The following is a 22121-nucleotide window of genomic DNA, read 5'->3' on the forward strand; positions in this document are numbered from 1 at the left end:
GCTCTTTGGGATTGCCTGCACCTAGGTGCATGGTTGTATTAACAAGCAGCCCTCAATGTATAATCAAGTTATAAACCAAAATAAAAACGAATTAATTGTTTCTCTAGAGACAACAGAAGAATAAAACTTTAGTGCTTAATTTCATTAGCTGGTTATTTTAATCTGTCAAAACTAAAGTCCATGGAGTTCAATATGTTCATCCCATACCTACAGCAAATCATTACATTATGCTCTGTTGAGACTTCATTATTCTGGTGATTTATTTGACTGATCTAATTTATTTGACTGATCTCATTAGGAAATGGTACGTAATAACCTATCATGAGAGTAAAGGTTGTCTTTAAAAATTTAGTTTTAGCGCTTGAACTGGTCAATAAATAACATTTAGATGAGCAGATTTCAGTGAAAATAAGTGCTGAAGCATGCAAACCAGGGTGCTCATACTAGATGGGCAATATCCAGCAGATAGATCCTAGATAACTGTCATATTCAGAAAGCTGGTACACACCATCCCTCCTACAATATACTACAAGTTAAATTAAGGGTGAAATTCTATGAATTAACCACAGGTGAGCCCACTTTAGGGAAAACCTGCTGATGAGCTGTTACCTTGAACCTCCTTTTCTTGAAGACTGATTTCAGGATGGTCCGAACATCATCTGGACTCATTACCAGACTTGCTTTTAAGTAACTCTGAGACTCAAGCTTCAAACTGAAAACATTTATGTATATGCTGATAGATACATTGTGTGTGTGTGTGTGTATACTTAGGTGCATAAAAGCGCGGGGCAGAGGAGGAGCAATAGTAAAGTAAATACTGTTTGCATACCTGCATCGATCTGGGCTTTCACCCCATACTTACAGAATAAAAGACATTGAGCAATGTATTTTTGAGGTCTGAGAATGAATGTGCAGATCAGACATGGTAAGTTTGAGACGAGCTCAAAGTCATGGTGAAATACTTTGGCAACCAGGTTTTGTTAGGGCATCAAGCTGCTAGTGGCTTGGAGGACGTATCTGATTAGGTGGAACCAACTCTTGCCCAGCTACTATTGTTGAAATTCCTTTGATAAAACGATCTATAATATGACCTTCAAGGGATATCACCCCAGAGAATAACAATGAGAAATGCAGTAAGACAACCATTTTGACACGCTCCTCTCAGACACAGACTGACCTAGTGTGTTGATGTCAAGAGAAACAAAAAGCTAGACTGACTTTCTAATGGAATCTGTCAGATCCCTATAAACTCCAAGAAAGGCTACCTAAGCCTCGTTTGTGGACAAGGGGGTAGAAAAATACAGTGACAGAGTAACTTGCTAATAAAGAATTGATAACTAACCTTTTGAAAAACTTATGGATGAGGTCTGCTATGCTCTTTATCTTTGAAAAATTGAGTGAATGATTAGGAAGCTGAATCTCATCAATTACATAAAGCACATTACTGATAGGTAAAGAAAGGAATAATTTTACATAACATACCAATTCTGTGTGCACTATTTCAGAATCATAGAATGTTAGCATGTTTTAAAGTCACGCTGGACTTTTATGAGTTAATTTAAAATATACATTTTGATGGTATAGAAGAAATGTTGGATTCCTGAGATATACATGCTTAAGCCATGTAAGTGACATAAAGGATAAAATTCTAAACCATAAGTTTGTATGACATATTTCAAGAGTAATCTTTGACTTCATAATAACTTAAGTAACATTATGTTATTAAGTAATAATCATTTTCTTCAGAAACAAATGTCCAATTTTAAATGGTTAATTTACAATCCATTTCACAAGCTATATCAGTTTATTCATGTAAATGGTAGATTAAAAATCATCAACCAAAACAAAGGCCCCATCATTATGGCTACCAGCATACCCATACTTTGATAAAGAACTGAAAAAAACGTAGACACTGTTGGAAAACTGCTTTACTCCAAGCCCACAAGTTGTACGTCTTTGTAGTTATCCCTTTTCCTACCTAAAAAATCTACAAATATAAAGTTTATAATATCATTGGTTCTTGATGGAGAATTGTGTTTTACGAAAGTATGACCAAAGGTTTCTATCATTCCATAAAAAGAAAATGTAGAATGTTTTGGGCTATATTAACAATGGAAACATCTCAAATAATTTGTTGATTTTATCTTACTTATAAGGCCACAGTCTAACTTTATGACTGATACACAAAAGGACACTCCTGACATCATCTTCAACTTTGATCTGTAAGACCCTCAGGCAGATATAATAAAGGTGATCATGAATCAGCAGGAAAATGTTTGTTAAAATTGAGAAAATAAGGAACTTTCTCTTTACATTTAAATTTTTTATATCAAACTCCATGAATGTAAATCCTTTATCTGACCCCCTATTAATACACTTTGAAAAATTCATTTTGCTATAGAATGACTGACTCTAATGGCAACACTTAAGTACAGTGGGGCCTTGACTTACGAGTGTCCCGACTAACGAGTTTTTTGAGATACCAGCTGTCTCTCGGTGATTTTTTGCATTGAGTTGCTAGAGTAATTTGAGTTAACGAGCTCCTTAACGAGCTCGGTCTCGGAACGAATTAAACTCGTAAGTCAAGGCCCCACTGTAATGCTAAAGCAAGATATCCTATATTTGGGAAGTTAAAAGACTGGCTGAAAATAGCAGGGAATGGGGGAAAACAGGCTGCTAGGTTTCAGTCAAACTAGAGGTCAATGTTTTTCTGGATGATTTACGGCCATAACCTTGAATGGTAGTTGAAGAGTATTTCCCACTGTGCTGGCATTCATGGGTGAAAGCTGAGGGAGAGATGAGGGCAGCTAACAGAGATGCCACAAAACCTCACATTTTTAAAAGTTCAAAAGTGCAATTTGTAAAATAAACAGTGGTCCAGGTTCTGCTCACAATGAGGGAGCTAGGACTGCTGACTGTGCAGACTCTGAGCTGAGCAGTGGACACACACACACACACACACACACACACACACACACACGTAGTCTTCCTCGTGCGAACTCCTGACTACTTAGTTCTTGGAACTGTAGAAATGTTCAAACTCAAAATCCTCTCTTTGGTTACTTTCCTTAATTAGGCCCTTTTTACCTGGCGCCTCAATAATAGTGACTATTAATTCAGTTAAATAGATGTTTACCATGAGCCTTTTATAATGCTGGATATTTTGCTAACAGTAAGCAAGATGAGGAAGGAGGAAGATCAATTCCTGCCCTGCCTAAAATTTGGGATAAATTGAGGAAATACAGGTGTAGTGAATACCCAGTCCCTAGGATTGGTACATGATGCAGAATATTTTACCAACAGTCTGACAGAAACTTTATATACACCTTGGATTAGTCTGTTTAGTCTCCCTGGTGAGGGAGTCTGAGGACCGAGAAAGAGCCCCCACCCTCCCGCTCCACCCCGATTAACGTTGAGAGTCCTCTACCCAGCCAAAGGGGTAGACACTGCTGATCTGCTGATTGAAAGCATTCTGGGCTCCCTGCAAGGGAGCACCTTGTCTCCTAGCCACAGGGCAGCAGGTAGTGTTTATAACGCAGGGCATCCTGGCCAAGCAGGCATCCTGAGGCGAGGGCTTCCATCACTGGTCACCATGGCCCTCATGGTGAACGCAAGCCCTGGTTTTATGTGATGATTCACATACAGTCAAAATCTTGTACTTTAATCTCAAGAGCATGGACTTTAACCTAAGTATTTTAACTACTCCTTCCTTCCTGCCCTGGCCTTAGGTCTGATCCAGAGCTTGGTAAATGTCTGTTGAACAGCCAAGCACTGAACTTGAGGTATCAGTGTGGTGTCTGTGCACAGAAGCGACATCTGAGCTGTGTCACACAGAGACCAGGGCTGGGGTAGTATGACCCAGATGTTAAGGGGTCAAGCTCTGGAGACAAACTCCATGAATGTAAATCCTAGTTCTGACCCCTTACCTGAACAAATCTAACCTCTCTGAGCCTGTGCTTCTCCCCTGCAAAAATCAGATAATAACATCAGTGCCCACCCATAGGGGGGTTGAGAGGATTAAATGAGAAAACCAATGAGAAGCACTGAACAGTGTCTGCTACTCAGTAGGTTCAAAGTTGGCCAGCTGTTGCTGTTGTTACCACATTCATTATCATTATCATCACAAACCTGGTAAGAGAAGAGAAGAGAAGCCAACAGCCAGTGCTCACCCTCCCTGCTGCCTGGGTGTTAATGCTGCTGGACTCAGGCCACTTCGCTGAAGAGCAGAGAGGGCTGCTTCCCAACTTTCCTTTTCTGTCTCCCCTGGTTCAAACTGTCACTCAACGGGTTGACCTGTAGGTCAAGCTGTTTGGTGTCTCTAGTGAGCTGCTTTTAGAAAGTGGATGTCGATTCTTTAAAAATTTTATTCATTGTGATAAAATATACATAACATAAAGCTTATCATTTTACCCATTTTTGAGTAGACAATTCAGTAACATTAAGTACATTCAAATTGCTGTTGGGTGGTGAGTTCTTAAAGGGCAATGTTTTCTGGCTTCTCCAGGAACAACTTGTAGGACATTTCTTTTCCCCCCTCAAGTCCAGCGATGACTCTGAGAGTGACAAAGGCCTCCAGGGTGATGCCTAAGGATCTGCTTCGGTTCAAGTATTACATCCCTCATGTACCTTCCACACCTTGGTACTAACCAAGATTTACTAGGATCTTGGTCTAAGTTTCTTCACACCATAGAAACATTTATTTTCACGGGCAGCCATCAAACGGTGGCTGGTGAGAACCCAACTGTGGTCATGTGGATGCATAATTAAGACATGAAGTCAGACCTAATTTTCATTCCCCAGACCACAAATAGAAAATCTACCCTGCAAATAAATTTTCAGGTGGGATGACAGCATGGAGATAATGTTATCACTAATTTGACTACTTAAAGTGCATACACTTACTGCCTGCCTGTATGACTATTTAAAGAATATCAGACTAGAGAACATTTAGGAAGAAAACGTCACAGTCATGTAAGAATTTCCTTCTTGGTGTTAGAAAAAATTTTTTTCAGCCTATCTTCTGGTTTATTACTACACTGGCAATGTATGTCCTTGGGGTAGTATATATATAAAATAAACATATACTACACATTTGAAACTTATTATATACTACACAAATGAAAACTTCTGAAAAAGCATTCTGATTATCTATTAGGAAGACCTTAAAAGAAACAGAAGGTTACATTTTGCCTGTACCTGTGCCTCCTTGTTCTCAAGAGAGTATCTCTAGGAACCTTGCTATAGCAAGGACTTTCTGAAACAATAATTCTTTACTAAAACTCCTTGAAAAAAGTAAAAATCAATTCTCATTTAATTCTGAAATGTGTTACTATTTTTACTTACTAATGAGTTTCTAATTCTCTGTAAATTTAACATAGTACAAGTAAGCAGTAAACACACATATTATTCATAAAAAAGTAATTCCTCCAGAAAAAGAGAGAAACTTCATAGTTTTAGGAAGGACTAGAGTAAATGGAAACAGATTGATGCTTTAAAACCATAAAGGGGTCCAGAGAACGTTTACAAAGTACAGTTCTAGTAACAACTTACTACAAGTTGATTCGTGTAGCTATTTGCACATTTCTGCTCCAGCCAACTTGAGTTCCCAGTTTAACATGCAATATGCTTTTTCTAATTAAGAAAAAGACATGCTAGTAAGTTGATTCTTAAGCATTTATATTTCATGAAGAGGTGAATAAATTTGTAAATATTAATTAAAAACTGTAATAATGCTTCAGAATCTAACTTAACTTGCCCTTTTATCAAGTAATACTTTAGCCTTTCTCATTTTAATTTACTGATACTATTGAGTTCTGAGAGAGCTGGGCAATATTCTGGTTTTCCTGACACATTCAAAACTCAGTAAAATTGGCTCTTTTGACTTAATCTTTTTAACATGGCAAGGTATAACCTTCATTGTGTTCATGCTCTATCTAACACCGGTGAGTCTAGCAAGGGGAAACAAGGTTTGCTGGAAAGATGCATGCAAAGGTATGCCGCTATAACTTAGAAAAGTCAGGCATAAAAACGTAGTGAAGATCAGGACAACAGCTTAGAGCTAAACACATAAACCATCCTACACTAGGACCTAACTTGTTTTCATTTAAAACACTGCCATTCACACACAGGACAAAGAAACTCAGAATAGCAAAATGAGATTATTGTGTTATGCTCCTGATACTGCTTTGGCAATATTACTTACAGAGTATAGGACTTTGTGTGTAACATATTTTCCAAACTAGACTAAAAAAGAAACTGTTTAACTGGAGAAAGAGGTCATGACATTAGGAAGGTATGTATTAGCTGAGAATGGCAACAGCTCTAACATTACAGTTTCAGCTGCATTTTCAGAGTTGACACCGTACCCCTATTGAGAGTGGATGGGGCCATTCCTGCCCTGGCACACCAGGAGAACAAGAGTCATCACTTGGCACAGGAAGTGAAATAGAATATTCCAAGGTTATGCTAGGCCAACAGACACGACAAGTTAAGTCTTTTGGTTATAGAGATAATAATAAAACCCTTGAAAAAAGATAGCTTGGATTTCCTTTAAAAAACAACAACACACATTTTACTGGGTGAAAGAAAGGTTAAAAGAAGAGTAGCAGGTAACTTTTTAAAATAAGGATTTTAAAAAAAAGAAGAAAAGATAACAGTAGCACAAAAACCAAGAGGCTGAAATACAGATAAAACAGAAGAGACCAGCAACAGGAAAAGGGAGCGAGGTGAAGGAGTAACCAAGGAGACACACACCACCAAGCTCTGTCCTAAAGTCAGAAATAAGTGCTGGTGCACTTCCCTTTGCATTGGCTCCAGCTCAGTGATTCTTAGAGGGGCCAGGGATATACTTCAGGCTTGAGGAGGAGTCAAATCAGTGCCTGGGGTGAAGATGGAAGTGTGCATATGTCCTCTGAAAACACATATAATATACCATTGGTGTTTACACTATTACAAGCTACTGGAAATACAGTACACAAAGTCCCCGGGCTGATAGGGACAGGGCAAAGATGAGTAAGAGGGTACTGCAGGATCACAAAAGGCTGAAAAACACAGCTTTATATGAAGTTCTAGTACCTATCTCTTTCAAAAAATGACACGGGTTATAGAACTTTTTGGATAACCTCTGATATGGTCCATTCTCTTTTTCTCAATTGCTTTTTCTAGTAGGATTCCTCAAAGAGGCAGTCTTCAGAAGGCAGTAATGAACAAGTGATGTGAGAATGTAAGCAAAAGCCCAGTGGTTCACACTGTGTTTGCCATTTCTATTTGCGGGCCAGAGAGCGTCTAATGCTCCACCTTAAAAGTATCACTCTTCTCTTCCGTTTTCACACCTGGTCCCCGAGGACATGAGACAACTACTAACAAAGTACAGACAGTTTCATTAACAAGTCCTCTGGGCATAAACCCTTTTAAAAAGTCAGTGTGGTCACGGAGCGGCCTCCTCAGTGCTCGATGAGTGGTCAGTGGTCTCAGAAGGTAGTACTCCCACAAAATGAGTGTGACAGCCACAGGGGCACTGTACCGAGATAGGAAAGAGATCAGGGCACCAGGGTCTCTCTGTGGAGGGACCCTTCTGAGTGCAGGGTGAGCTGTTACCAAATTTTAAAAATGTATTTACTTTTTAAACTTATATAAAGTAAAACCCCTGCCATGTCATTTATAAACCAGGTATAGGTGTTTCTAACAACAAATATCATTAGAATGATTTTATTTAACAATAACAAGCCTGCAGTATTAACAAACCACACATTATAGATATAGACTGCATGGGGACAAAAGTCTAAACTGAAAAATAAATTAACTAACAAAAAAACAGCACTTAGAGTTTCAAAAGTGGCATATGGTGACAACCCAAGAGAATTACACAGACCATCATCAGCTGCTTAATAATCTCATGATTTCTGCATATTTTAAAGGTAGAAAAGATACCAGTGGCAGATTCCTGCCCAGGGATGACGCCTAAAACCTTTCCATTTGTGTGAAGACCGAGAGATTACAGAACAGCTGGACATCAGACACAGGAAAACTATCTCTTGCTGTTGGGAAGAAACTGCTTAGCAAAGCCTGACACACTTATGTTTCTCCTGACAGAAGCTGTAAATAAACTGGGTAGTTAGAAAATGTGCTCCTTTACCCTACCCAAAGCAAAAAAAACTAATCTCTTATTTATATGGCTCTTTGCCAAACAAGAGTCAAATGATTTGTAACAAAACACACATCCTCAATAAAATAACAAGCAATAATCTAAGCCATAATAAAAAAAGACTATCATAAAAAAAGACTATTTTTACTCTAGAATGAGAATTAATCAGAGTATTTTTTCACCACAGTAATCTTTGTTATCTTTTAATTATCTTCTTTAAGAAATCTTATATAATAAAAGGGTAATATGCAAATTGACCCTAATGGCAGAATGACCAGAACAACTGCTGGATCAGTCACTATGAGGACACTGACCACTTTTTGGTCCTTTTCCCTGGAGGGCAGGCACTGATCACCCAATGGCGAACGGGGAACCAGGGGTGGGCGGCAGCGGGGGGCAGGGCTGGCTATGGGCAGCTGGGGAAGATGGCCCTGATGGCAGGCCAGGCCTAGGGACCATTCCCACGCACAAATTTTGTGCACCGGGCTTCTAGTAATAAAGAAAAAGTTAATTAAAATCTACATCAAAAGTTCATGATTCTTCAGAAATTCCTCAAGTATGGGAAAGATAGTCTTTGAATGAATCCTTGAGTAAACAGTTCTGAGTAAAAGACAATCCCATATGAGTGAAGAATGATGTTTATTTAAATTAAGGGTATGCTTCACTTTTTAATTTCTTGTTTGTGCTTTCACTGACAAGGAAAGAAGAGGTAGCTTCAACAGTTTTCCCCAACTCCTTAAAGAGCATCAGATGACACAGATTTGAAGATAATTTTTTTGGGGGGGGGGGGGTGGGGGGTAACTCAAATATAATTTAGTAAATTTTAACACTAAGAAAGACATTCCATTAATTGATTTTAGTGGAGGAAGATTCAATTTTGGGAGAGTATAGAAATTGATAAGTACTGATCTAGACCTACCTTAGTGTTCCTCTTAACAAAATATAAATCATTGGGGATTTCTAAAAAGAAAAATAACAAAAAACGAAAAACAAAAAAAAGAAAAATAACATTTTCTAGAAAGTAAATTAAAGAAAATTTGCATCATAAGTGAGTACAGCAATTTTTTAAATTACAAACCAATAAATTAGAGGTTATTATTTCAGGGTCAGCAACAGATTTATAACAAAAATTGTAGCAACAGCTAACTATGTCTAAATTTATATTAATTAAGGGGCAATAAAACAAGGCAAATGCTAAGTAAAAGTGAGGTAAAAGCCAAGGCTAAAAGTTGAAGTTAGTGTGTCTAAATTTACACTAAGAATATTATGAGACAAACTTAACTGACAAATATACTTTGCCTAGTCCCACCAAATTTGAGTCTGCAGAGCAAAGAGCCTCACACAAAAATTAAATACTTATCTTTAGAGGCTAATTGGCTTAGGAAAAATATAAGAAGCATGTGTTATTTTTATGAGAAAAAAGAGGAAAAGCCCACATGGATACATTATTAAAGGAGTACATCCAGAATCTCCCCCTTTTTCACCTGAAGCTACCTTCCCTCCATGATGAAAACTATGAATATACACAATGCCAGAATTCCCCAAATGCAAACCCCAGAAGAAATCAAAGACTTCTTGGCCTGCTGCAATCACTGCAACTTTAAGCCACCTTTCCTGGGAACTCTGACTCGGAGAGGGAACCCTTTCTACTTGTTACATCAGAAGCAACCTGATATCTATGTAGCCACCTGTAATGTCTGTCCTAGAATTTTTTTTTGTATTCCTGCTAAGATAGCCTGTTTTGAAAATAGGCAGGCATGTCATTTTTCCAGTTAAAGAAATTGTTCTTTACTAGCTCTCAAGTGTAGCAGAATAGGATACATGCAGGCAAGATTCATGCTGCAGTAGTAGTAAGCAATAGAATCTCTTAAATTCTATTTCTGCACCTTTCATCAGTCTAATAGGTCACAAACAGTATAAATAATCTACATAAATATATCTGTGTCAAAATAATTAATCTTATTTTATGTTCTGCATTCCCTAGTAATCACTATCAATTACAAAATTTTAATATTTAGTAACACAATTTACTATCTAATCATAGTCAGGTTAAATACAATCAAAGTTAAGGACAATTTATGGATAAGAATTGCATTAGCTGTTTTTAAAAAAGAGGGCCATAGAGATCTGAAACAAAGGGCTATATTGCTGGAGAATGAGGAAGGAGCCATTCTCTGACCTTTTACATAACACTGGAAAGGAGTCACTGAGAGCAAATTCCTCTTCCATTTGCTCAGTCCATTTGAGAAGAATAACACTCTTAGCAGTGAAGCTGCAGCTGTGCTCATCCTTGGCTTACTAGTAATCAGTGAGAGGCTGAGGGTTAATTAGCCGCCATTCTCAGCTGTATTTGTTGTTCTAATAGGTTTACATAAATCTAAGACTGGGAGTAACTGACACTTGATTTTTATTTGGAAGGTGACAGGAAGAGAGGGAAGAGCTCATCCCTCCTGAGTGTTGGTGTTTGCGGGGTATGCTTAGAGTCTGTACTGCTCCCCCTGTTTGAAGAGTGGTGGACAAAGACTTTATGGTTGTTTATGAATGTAGAACTCTGTTACAAGGCAGCCTATAGTTTGAAGGCAGATGATAGGGGAATGAAATATACCGGGTGAAGGTCAGAGCCCAAATCATTCCTTCACAAAACAAAAGAGCAAAATCACACACCTTTTATAGATTATAGGTATGTGTAATTTTTGGCAATTAAAAAGAAATCTAATTATTATAAAAAATTTCAAACATATAGAGCATTGCCTGTGAACTGAAGGGTCCCAGGTTGAAGTCCAGTCAAGGACATGTACCTCGGTTACAGGCTTGATCCCTGGCCCTGATTGGGGTGCATGCCAGAGGCAACCAGTAGATGTGTCTCTCTCACATTGATGTTTCTCTCTCTCTCTGTCTCTCCCCCGCCCTTCCACTCTCTCTAAAAATAAATGGAAATATATCCTCGGATGAGGATTTAAAAAAAGAAAAAAGTAGACAGAATAGTATAACAAACCCCCATGTACTCATTACTAAGATTCAATAATTATAATGATCAATCTGGTATTTCCATATCCCTACCCACTTCTAATCTTTCTGGATTACTTTAAAGCAAATTCTAGATGTCAAAGAATTTTATTTGCAAATAGGTCAATATGTATTTCTAAATGGCAAGGACATATAAAAAATTCATTATCTGGCTATCATCAACAAATCAACAAATGACAAGTGCTTGCGAGGATGTGTAGAAAAAGGAACCCTCGTGCACTGCTGGTGGGAATGCAGACTGGTGCAGCCACTGTGGAGAACAGTATGGAGTTTCATCAAAAAACTAAAAATGCAACTCCCATTTGACCCAGTGATCCCACTTCTAGGAATATATCCCAAGAAACTAGAAACACCAATTAGAAAAGATATATACACCCCTATGTTCATAGCAGCACAATTCACCATAGCTAAGATTTGGAAACAGCCTAAGTGTCCATCAATAGATGAGTGGATTAAAAAAACTGTGGTACATCTACACAATGGAATACCACGCGGCGGTAAAAAAGAAGGAGTTCTTACCATTTGCAACAGCATGGATGGAACTGAAGAGCATTATGCTAAGTGAAATAAGCCAGTCAGAGAAAGATAAACATTACATGATCTCACTCATTTGCGGAATATAATGAACCACATAAACTGATGAACAAAAACAGATCCAGAGACAGAGAAGTATCAATCAGACCATCAAACCTCAGAGGGAAGGTAGGGGAGGGTGAGGGTAAGGGGGAGAGATCAACCAAAGGACTTATATACTAGCATATAGGACTAACCAATGGACACAGACAACGGGGGGGCGGCGGGGGGGTGAGGGCATGAGTGGCGGGGGGGGGGGCGGTAATGTGGGGTAATGTGGGGATAAGGACACATATATAATAACTTAATAAAAAATTTAAAAAAAATTCATTATCACAATTTCATTTTATTATGCTTAAAAATTTCTGGCAATAATTCCTCAATATCAAATGTTTGGTTTTCAAATTTCCAATGATCTCATAAGAATTATATATTTAGAATTACAGAATTACATTTAGAATGAAACAAGCCCATAACACTTTAGAAAATAATAGCAGTAGAGTAGGAAAATAGAACTGAGATTAGTAAAATAATGCCAGATGATATGCATTTATATACTTAAAAAAAAAAAGGGAAAAAAGTTAGAAATAGTTTTGGACATTATTCTGTAAATAAAACATTTGGTACAAGAAAAGTGTTGGCTTTGTCTTATCTCAAAATTGTCAGTGCTCTCAGGATAGTTCATTAAGTATGAGGGAAAATATCCATTATTTATAAGTGTGAAGACCATAATATAGGCATATTTTAAATAAATAAATATATTTCATATAGAGAATATAATAAAATATCTGAGTTTAAAAACAATCACAAAACAGCAAAAACAAACTTAAAATATAAAATAAAATAGAACTTAAATTTTATATATACTTGAGAAGAGTAAGTATTTACAAATAAGAGTATTGTATGAAAAACGGAAATTTGATTAGTACTCTAAACTTCAGCAATTCCTGGATTAAATCATGTTTATCAAGCAAGACTAATTTAGAAAATCTGGGAGGCTGGTGCTAACCTTCTGGGCTTATCATCCTCTATTCCTCTCTGCTGCCACTCTGTTGCCTACAGTGGGTCACAGACACACTGGCAGCTAGCTAATGTCTGACCAGTAAGAAAGCTATATCAGGCTCAATAAATATCACAGTGAGGTGTAAACAGCACTATCAAGGCCAGCAGTTAGACAGACCTACCTAGACCACTGCACTGGGAACAGAATGGTGCACCCATCAATTGATTTTAGGGTGAGGATATACATCCTTATTGTGTGATATTGATAGTCAGGAGATGTAGACTTTAAAACCAGCTTCACTGTGTGACCTTGTACTGGTCTCTTTCCTCAGCCTTAATTTCTAATAGGGTGTCCCAAAATTCACGCAAGATTTGAATTTTGCGTGAGCATTAACAACAACGACAACAACAACAACAACAACAACAAAAATAAAAGCCTAATTTTACTTGGTTTATTGAATCAGATTCTAATATCTGTTGCCCTTTGATTTCAATCCCTTCAATTTGATAAGCATTAACAAGTACCAATTATGGCCCAGGAGCAGGGACAATGAAGACCAATGAAGACCACGGCTTTGCGTATGTGCCAGCAAAGCCATGGAGGCCATTTACCTGATGTGCTATTCCATACATAACCCTATACTGTATACTTTATGAATCAATAAAAAATTTACAAATTTTAATTATAAACCTGTGTTTTCTATCAAAATTACTTCTTGCGTGAATTTTGGGACACCCTATATAAAACAAAGATTATCATCAACCCTACCTAACCACAGAACTCCTGTGATAAATGCTGGACATTTCCCTCCTGAGAGATAATCCATCCCAAGAGATAATACAATAGGCACTATCAATTTAGGGTTAGGCTTTTTCAAATTATAAAATCCAAGTGTCAGTGCCAAGGTAGTGGTGTCAAAAGGTTACTCAATACTATCTTCTATTAAATTCAACCAAGTAGGTATTTATAAGTCATCTAATGTATGCCCATTCAGAGCCCTAAATACTCTGGGAAATAACACAATAAAAATCCATTATTATTATAAAGGGTTTTCACATACACTATCTCATTTTAAACTCACAGGAGTTCTGTGGTTTAGGTAGGGTTGATGATAATCTTTGTTTCATATTAGAAATTAAGGCTGAGAAAAGTTAAGAGACCAGTACAAGGTCACACAACTAATTAAACAGTGGAGCTGGTTTTAAAGTCTACATCTCCTGACTATCAATATCACGCAATAAGGATGTACAGCCCCACCCTGAAACACATAATCCTTTTTCCTGAATGGGCCAAAATTTCTTGAAAGAGACAAATGTAAATTGTGAAAAAACTATGAAAAAGGTTTTAAAAAATCAGTTTATCCTATCCCATATAATAAAAGGATAATATGCAAATAGACAGAACGGTGGAACGACTGGTCACTGTGATGTGCATGGACCACCAGGGGGCAGATGCTCAACGCAGGAGCTGTCCCCTGGTGGTCAGTGCACTCCCAGAGAGGGAGCACTACTCAGCCAGAAGCCGGGCTCACAACTGGCGAGCACAGTGGCAGTGGCGGGAGCTTTTTCAGCCTCCACGTCAGTCAGACACCCCCTGAGGGCTCCCAGACTGCAAGAGGGTGCAGGCTGGGCTGAGGGACGCCCCCCCCCCCCCCCCAGTGCACAAATTTCGTGCACCGGGCCTCTAGTATAAGAATAAGAGTGAGAAAGCACTTTTTTAAAATCGGTAAATCTATATCCTTATGTAAAGCATACTTGTGAGCTGATAGCATTTTTGATGTTAAAATAGCTCTAGAGATTCAGTATAGGAAAATCTTATTTATTCAAATTCTATCCAACTTATATTTGTGATGATTTGAAGATAGGTTAGATTGAAGTTTAACTTAAATTTAGGGGGGAAATCTACAGGGATTGGAAATGTACCAGAAAACAGTATGAGATAAAGGCCATTAAACAAAAGAACAGACTGTGACTTGTTTAAGATAAATTTTTTAAGACTCTGATTAACTGGGTGTGTGTGGGGTGGGGGCGGGGCGGGGGGGGAGTCAATGGGGAAAAAAAGGGACATCTGTAATACTTTCAATAAAGATAAATTTAAAAAAAGACTAATTAAAAGTATGAACATACATGTAAATGATGTGCTAATTAGGAAACTCCTCTCTATGTCTTTAAAAGTATGAACATTTAGTCTGTTGACATATTTTACAAATGATGTTCTATTCTTATATCAGATAGGCTATCTCTAGTTGGTGAAACTTAAGAAACACTTATCCTTAGACTTATACTTACTATCAATAGCATTATTTTCAAAATATACTTATTTTATGTGATTTTGCATTAGCCAGGGGTGATTTTGTTGTTGTTGTTGTTGCAGAATGTAACTTTCCAAGACACAGCAAAAGAAATCTCTAATTTACTGAGCAAAAATCTTTTCGATTGCTGAAAAGGCTTTGGTGGAATGAATCTATTGCTTTAAGCAGGGATACCTATACAGAGAACAGATTCTCATAGACAAGATGATTCAGGTGACAGGCCATTTCAGCTGACTAGGAGGCCAAACCAGCCTGGTTACTAGGAGGCCAAACCAGCCTGGTTACCACTGGGGTAAGGACTGCGTCTCAGCCCCGAGTTTTTTCTCTTAAATGTGAAGAGACACATTATTCCATGTATAAGAAGTGTGGCCTTCTCACTCACCTAGTGCTCAGAAGTGCCTCATAAACAGTAGGGTGTCAGAAATTTCTCCTCCCACCCAGCTTTACTGAGATATAACTGACATACACCACTGTATATAAGTGACATACAGCACAGCATAATGACTTGACATCAAAAGTTTCTTAAATAAGTTACTTACCTGTCAAAATAAAATTTTCTCTTAAAATCAAAACAAAACATAAAACAACCCTGGCCTCCAAATTTCAGCAAATCCCATTAAGTACTTTTTTGGGAGTGGGGAAACAGATGCAGTCCCAGGCTCCAATATTTCCAGGAGGCCTCGTATCATCAATAAATGCCTGTCTGTGACATTGCCTCCAAATGAAGTTATACCCAGTCATGGAGACAAGTGAAATTGAAATAGGAATAATGAGACTGCAAGAACAAAATGCCTGTCATTCTGGTTTGAATTAGTGCAGCATTATTAAACTTCACTGTCTGGAATGAAGTCTGAATTGATTAAAAATACTTTATAATCATGATCTTGTACAATTATATTTTCTTTTCTTTTTGGTGTTAAAAGCATTAATTTGTCATGCATTCTAAATATGTGACAATTTAATTGTTTTTATATTTCTTCATTAAAAAGTCTTTATTACTAAAAAATAACAAACATAAAACTTTAAAAATTGTAATTTTCCCATGTTTTATAAGCCAGCCAGGAGCCTCAGAGACCCCAATCCCATTTGTAATTTTTCTTGTCTAAAAATTCACTTATCTAATAAACAATATTTATTTCTGAACATGGAAGATGGAATCTTATGAAATATTAAGACACCAATTAAATATTCAAAAGAATTTCTCACTGAGAACATCAATGAAAACCCTATAACTATCTTTGGATTTTCAAAACTAAATGCAAGTATGTAAAAAGTTGGCAGTTGTTTTGTCTTTTAATAAAAGAAGCTGGTCTAAGCCACACAATCACACACAGGAAGAGCTTTCAGCATTCAGCACACCAGCAATCCACGAAGGATTGGCCATAAACTCTCTTTAGTTTTCCCGCAAAGTTGTATTTGCTTCTCCTTATTTACCTTTTGGGTATATCCTAGTTCAGACCATTCCCCTTTTTTGTTCTAATAGCTTATAAGGGTGCACAGTTATTAAGATGCCAAAAAGGTCACGACTGTGCGCTGCTGCCTGGTTATTATAAAATTTAAACAGCCCATATTTCTCAAATTAACATCTTCTGTAGGCATCTAATTAAAGATTAAACTATTCAATTAACATTTTTATTATTATTTGGCAACAGAATGTAATACATTCTTCAAATGCACTTCTTAATCTAAAATGACTTTTAATTAATTTTTATCATACTATGCTTTTTACTTCTTGGCAAATAACAGGTCTTAAAAAGACTAATGACAAGACCCAATTTAAAAAGAAAGATTTACATACTGTGGGAATTTAAAATAAAAATAATAGTAACAGTAGCAGTAGTGGTGATAGCAGGAAAGTAGTGGTTAATTTAGATGAACAATTTTAAGATTGGCTTTAAAGTCTCTCACCAGGGTTGCAATCTGTAAGAAGTGAGCAGATGGAGAGGAGAACTTTAGAAATGGTGAGGGCCGGACTCCAGTTGTCCTTTAGGATGTCCAGACAGATCACGCCTTGGCTGTTAATATTACAGTGATAGATTCTTGTTCGGAAGGTAACCTAGAAGAAAATGTAAAGTTGTTATAAAGAGATATACCTTTTATTAGACAAAATAATGTAAGAGTCATTGGTTCAACCACATATTTAATTTTTCCTTAGGCACATGAGAAGAACCAATAAACAAAAAATCACTATTTTAGAACCTGTCATTCTGGGCACAGAGAACTAAACTCCAACAGCAAAATCATGATATTCTGCTTTTGATGAAGCGTCTTATCATTTAACTAATGTTCTGGAGACTGAATTTACTCTTGGTGCAATTGTAGGAATGTTCGTAAGAGGAAAACTAACTTTTACCTCTAAAACTTTTACAAAGAAAAAATGTTTTCAAAAATAAAAATTTCAAAGGAAACTTTTGTTGGATTCCAGTTGTTTTAAGGGTTTTGTACATTTATAAAATTCACAAAAAAGCATGGGACTAAGCTAAAAAGGAACTAAATACATTTAAAGACATAAATTGGGGCATGTATGTAAACAATATACCTAGCTTATAGAAAAACTGTATTAATTATAACTTGCAAACCTTTTTTCTTTACATTCTCAATTTTGAATATAGTATTAGTGCAGCCCACCTCTTCCCTATGATAGCTAGATCACTACTGTACTTTGCTTAGGTAATTTTGAAACATGTGTATAACATTTTTAAAGAACTTCAATTGAAAAGTTAAGTCCAAATCAGTTTTGTAACTCTGATAACACTGTTTTACAAAAGTCTTATGTATGCAACAAGGTTTTCATGCTATCATTGTTTATTAATGTTCTCAAATTTAGAAGTTGAAATGTAAAAGAATCTTGGGGTTCTAAAGACCAGTTTTCTTGTATCCTAATTTTGAAATGGCTTGAACCAAGAAATACACACATCGCAGATCTTTGTAGGTGTTGCCATCCCCCCAGGGTATCCAGCATACACTCAAACATGAGAATTTACTGAATTCATTGGATATTAAGTCTCAGAGAGGATAGATCCAGTATTCTACAGCTGCTGAATAACATGGTTACCATCTCAGGTGAGATTAGTACTCCTATTAAGAACTGCCCTTCATGCTGGACCAGATAACCTCAATATCCCTTCCTACACACACAGCCTCCCCACCCCCAAAACCTAGAAATGTTGAAGAAAATATAACAAACATTCTTTAAAATGAATAGGTGAATTTGCAAGAGCAATCTCAAAAGTTCAGAACTGAAAATCAAAAGTTACAGTAAGCACGTGAGCTGATTTGCCAAGGCTGAGCTTTGGGAAGAGGAATGGAATGAAGGATGGAAGTCAGTCTTAAAAATTGAAGCTTGAGTTCTGATGCCCTGCCTGGTGGAGAAAGAAGATGAAACCTTAGGTCTGTATATGGCAAAGGGATTCAATTGAGAGCCTTTACATTAAATTTGGACACTTGCGCAGCTTTCAGTAAATGGGTGAATTTGAAAAGATAATGCCTTATGTAGAAAGAGCAAATACACTTGCCAGAGAAAGCCTGAGCTCTGACCTGAAGAAAAAACTGTTTCCCCTAAGAATTCCATGCAAAGACTAACTAAAAAATTACTTAAATGACTATCTCACTCTCAGATTAAATATATGTTTTAAGGCAAAAAAAAAAAAGCATTTAAGGCTAAAATGAATAAAACTAGAGACAAATAGCAGGGGAGGGGGGGTTAGAGAGCAAGCAAAGGACTTGTATGCATGCATATCAGCATAACCAATGGACACAGACACTGGGGCTTTGGGGGGGGGGAAGGAAGTGTCAAGGGGGGGGGAAGGAGACATATGTAAAACTTTAGACAATAAATAAATAATTAAAATTTAAAAATTACTGCATTGTGATGAAATAAATAATTTCTCAGGGAAATATAACAATTCTGAATGTCATATCTAACAATATAGTAAAAATTATAAAAAGTAAAAATTGGCAGAAGTATAAGAAGAAAATGACACCTATAGTCAAAGAGAAACATTTGCACTTCAGTAATTAATAGGTCAATCACATAAAAATATAGTAAGGGTACTGAAAATCTGAACAACCAAATTAACCAAATCAACATAAAGATAAATTCCACACTCAACAGTTAGAGAACACATATTCTTTTCTAAGCACCTAATCCTATATAATAAAAGGGTAATATGCAAATTGACCCTAATGGTGGAACGACTAGGAATGACCAGTCGCTATGATGTGCACTGACCACCAGGGGGCAGATGCTCAACGCAGGAGCTGCCCCCTGGTGGTTGGTGCGCTTCCACAGGGGGAACGCTGCTCAGCCAGAAGCTGGCTCATGGCTGGCCAGAGCAGTGGCGGTGGCAGGAGCCTCTCCTGTCTCCGCAGTAGTGCTAAGGATGTCCGACTAATGGCTTAGTCTCCCAGGCTACCAGAGGGATGTCTGACAGCCAGCTTAGGCCCGCTCCCTAAGGACATCAGTCGGACATCCCCAGAGGGGTCACAGACTGCGAGAGGGCACAGGCCGGGCTGAGGGACCCCCCCACCAAGTGCACAAATTTTTGTGCACCGGGCCTCTTGTAAACATAATAATTGGTCACATGGTAAGCCACAAGGGAAGCTTAACATATTTCAAGTAATTATTAAGACCATAAAGATTCCCCATCACACATTTGGAAAAAAAAAACACATTTTCAAATTAACTATTGGATTAACTAAAAATAGCTATATTTATAACTGAATGACAATGAAAATGTTGGCTTGCCATCACCAAAATATGTGCTTTGAATAAAAGTTATAAAAGAAAATTTTACAATTTCAAAAGCACATATTAGAAAGGAAGAAAGACATTTAATGAGTTAAGTGTCCACACCAGGAAGGAAAAAGAATAGAGCAGCGATTTGCAACTGGTGTGAACAAACTAAAATTATATCTATTTTTTTGGTCAGATCAGGAAAAAATACGTTTTCTGGTGTGCTGCAGAATTTTAGTAATTAGTTTACATGTGCCATGAGATGAACAAGGTTGAAAATCGCTGGAATAGAGTAAATCCCATGAAAGTAGAAAGAAAGAAAGACATGAGCAGAAGTTAATGAAACAGAGAATATCTAGCAATATTAAAATTCTGCAGAAAAGTCAGAGTACCTATCCCTTTAAGGGCTAGATGAAAAGATAAAATATTTTTATGATTCAATGTAAATGACAAATGGCTTTTATATATAATAATGGTATTTTAAAACCTATCAGATATTGGTAGGCCAGTCCAAGCCAGTTAATCCTCAAAACAAGTTCCCGAGGGAAGTAGTATTATTATAGTCACTTTAAAAATAAAGAAATTTTAACTCTCTGGGGTGATGGATGTTAAACTTATTTCACAATATATGTATATATTATATGTCTTACAACTAAAACTAATACATTATATGTCAATAATTATATCTCAATAAAACTGAAAAGAAAAAAAAGAAGAAAAATGCACAGAAAAGTTAAAGAATTGGCTTATGGTCCCAAAGCAGGTAAGTAAGTGGTGGATCTAAAATTTGAACACAATTTTGTTGATTTAAAAACCTATACTCTTCTACTCAGTCTCAATGCCTACTTTCTTTTTAACTTTTAATTTGTGAGATAATTATAGATTCACATGAAGTTGCAAGAAATAATAGATCACATATATTCTTCACTCAGTTTTCCCCAATAGTAACATCTTGCTTAAATGCAGTATTTTATCACAGGAAATTGACACTGATACCGTCTTTGGACCTTTTCCACATATCTTCAGTTTTATATGCACTTGTGTATGTATGTGTTTCTATGAAATTTTTATTGCATGGAGATTTGTGATCACCACTACAGTCAAGACAGAACAGTTCATTATAAACACCCTGTGTGCTGCCCTTTAGTAGTTACCTTCCTTCCTTCTTAATTCTTGACAGTCACTACTCTGTTCCTCATCTCTAGAATTTTGTCACTTTAAGAATGCTATAAATGGAATCAAACTGGATGTAAGTTTTTGAAACTGGCTCTTTTCACGCTGCATAATGCTCTGGAGAGCCATCTAAGTTGTTGCATGTACCAGTAGTTTTTGTTCCTTCTTACTGCTGAGTAAAGTTTCATGTTATAGACATACCAGTTTGTTTACCCACGTATGCACCAAAGGACAAATGGAATGTTTCCAGTTTTTATTTATTACAAATAAAGCTGCTATGAACATTTGTGCTTTTGTGTGCACGTAAGTTTTCATTTCTCTGTGCTAAATGCCCACGAGTGCAATTGTTGTGTTGTATGATATACTCCTATTTAGTTTTATAAGAAACGGCTATACATTTTTCTAGAGCAGTTGTACCATTTCACATTCCCACCGGCAGTGTCATCCAGTTTCTCTGCGTCCTTGTTGATGCTAAGTGTTATTACTATGCTTTATTTAGCCATTCTAACAGGGTGCAGTGATACCTCATTGTGGTTTTAATCTGCATTTCCCTAATTGCTAATGATGTTGAACACTTTTTCATGTGCTTATTTGCTCTCTGGATACCCTCTTCAATGAGAATGTTCCTATCTTTTGCTCATTTTCTAATTAGATTGTTTTTTACTGTTGACTTCCTGGTGCTTTAAGTGGAGATATTTAATTAAAAGTAAAGTATAGTTAGATAAAAAAAATAAAGCATGAGTTTGCAAAGAATCTTGTGGATTTTTTAAGACAGAGAATGTTTTAGACTTTAATGTTTTATAATACTGATAAAATGTATACTTGGGTGATGTTTGTGAACCTCCTGAGAAGTGTTCATAAATAAACAACACTGACTTATACAGGTTGGTTGATTGTTCCTATATGTTCTGATGCTATAGATCCCACAAACACCACCTTTTGAAGCCGGAAAAACATTCATGATCCCAGAGTTTTAAGAAGTATCATGCATTTACCTATTGTAATGTAAGCTATGACCTCTTTGGGGTTCCCGCATCATATTCCTACTTCTGTTACCATACTTGCCACAGGACCTTCTCACCAAACCATGAATTACTCATGAAAATATGTTCTTTCAAGTGATGCCCACTGCAGTGCTTGGCACATAGAAAGAGCC

General features: G+C 36.9%; 1 protein-coding gene across 1 annotated transcript in view; it reads right to left on the reverse strand.

The window, feature by feature from the left end:
• UBE2E2 (ubiquitin conjugating enzyme E2 E2) overlaps positions 1–22121 on the reverse strand; it is a 248633-nt gene that overhangs the window by 16489 nt on the left and 210023 nt on the right. Inside the window, exon 5 of the mRNA XM_070433331.1 lies at positions 16966–17113. Within this exon, the coding sequence (XP_070289432.1) occupies positions 16966–17113 (148 nt within the window). The remainder of the gene's footprint in view (positions 1–16965; positions 17114–22121) is intronic.

The sequence above is a fragment of the Myotis yumanensis genome, unplaced genomic scaffold (genome assembly GCF_028538775.1).
Source record: "Myotis yumanensis isolate MYYU_CA2020_CCGP unplaced genomic scaffold, mMyoYum1.0.hap1 SCAF_14, whole genome shotgun sequence".
Taxonomy (NCBI): Eukaryota; Metazoa; Chordata; class Mammalia; order Chiroptera; family Vespertilionidae; genus Myotis; species Myotis yumanensis.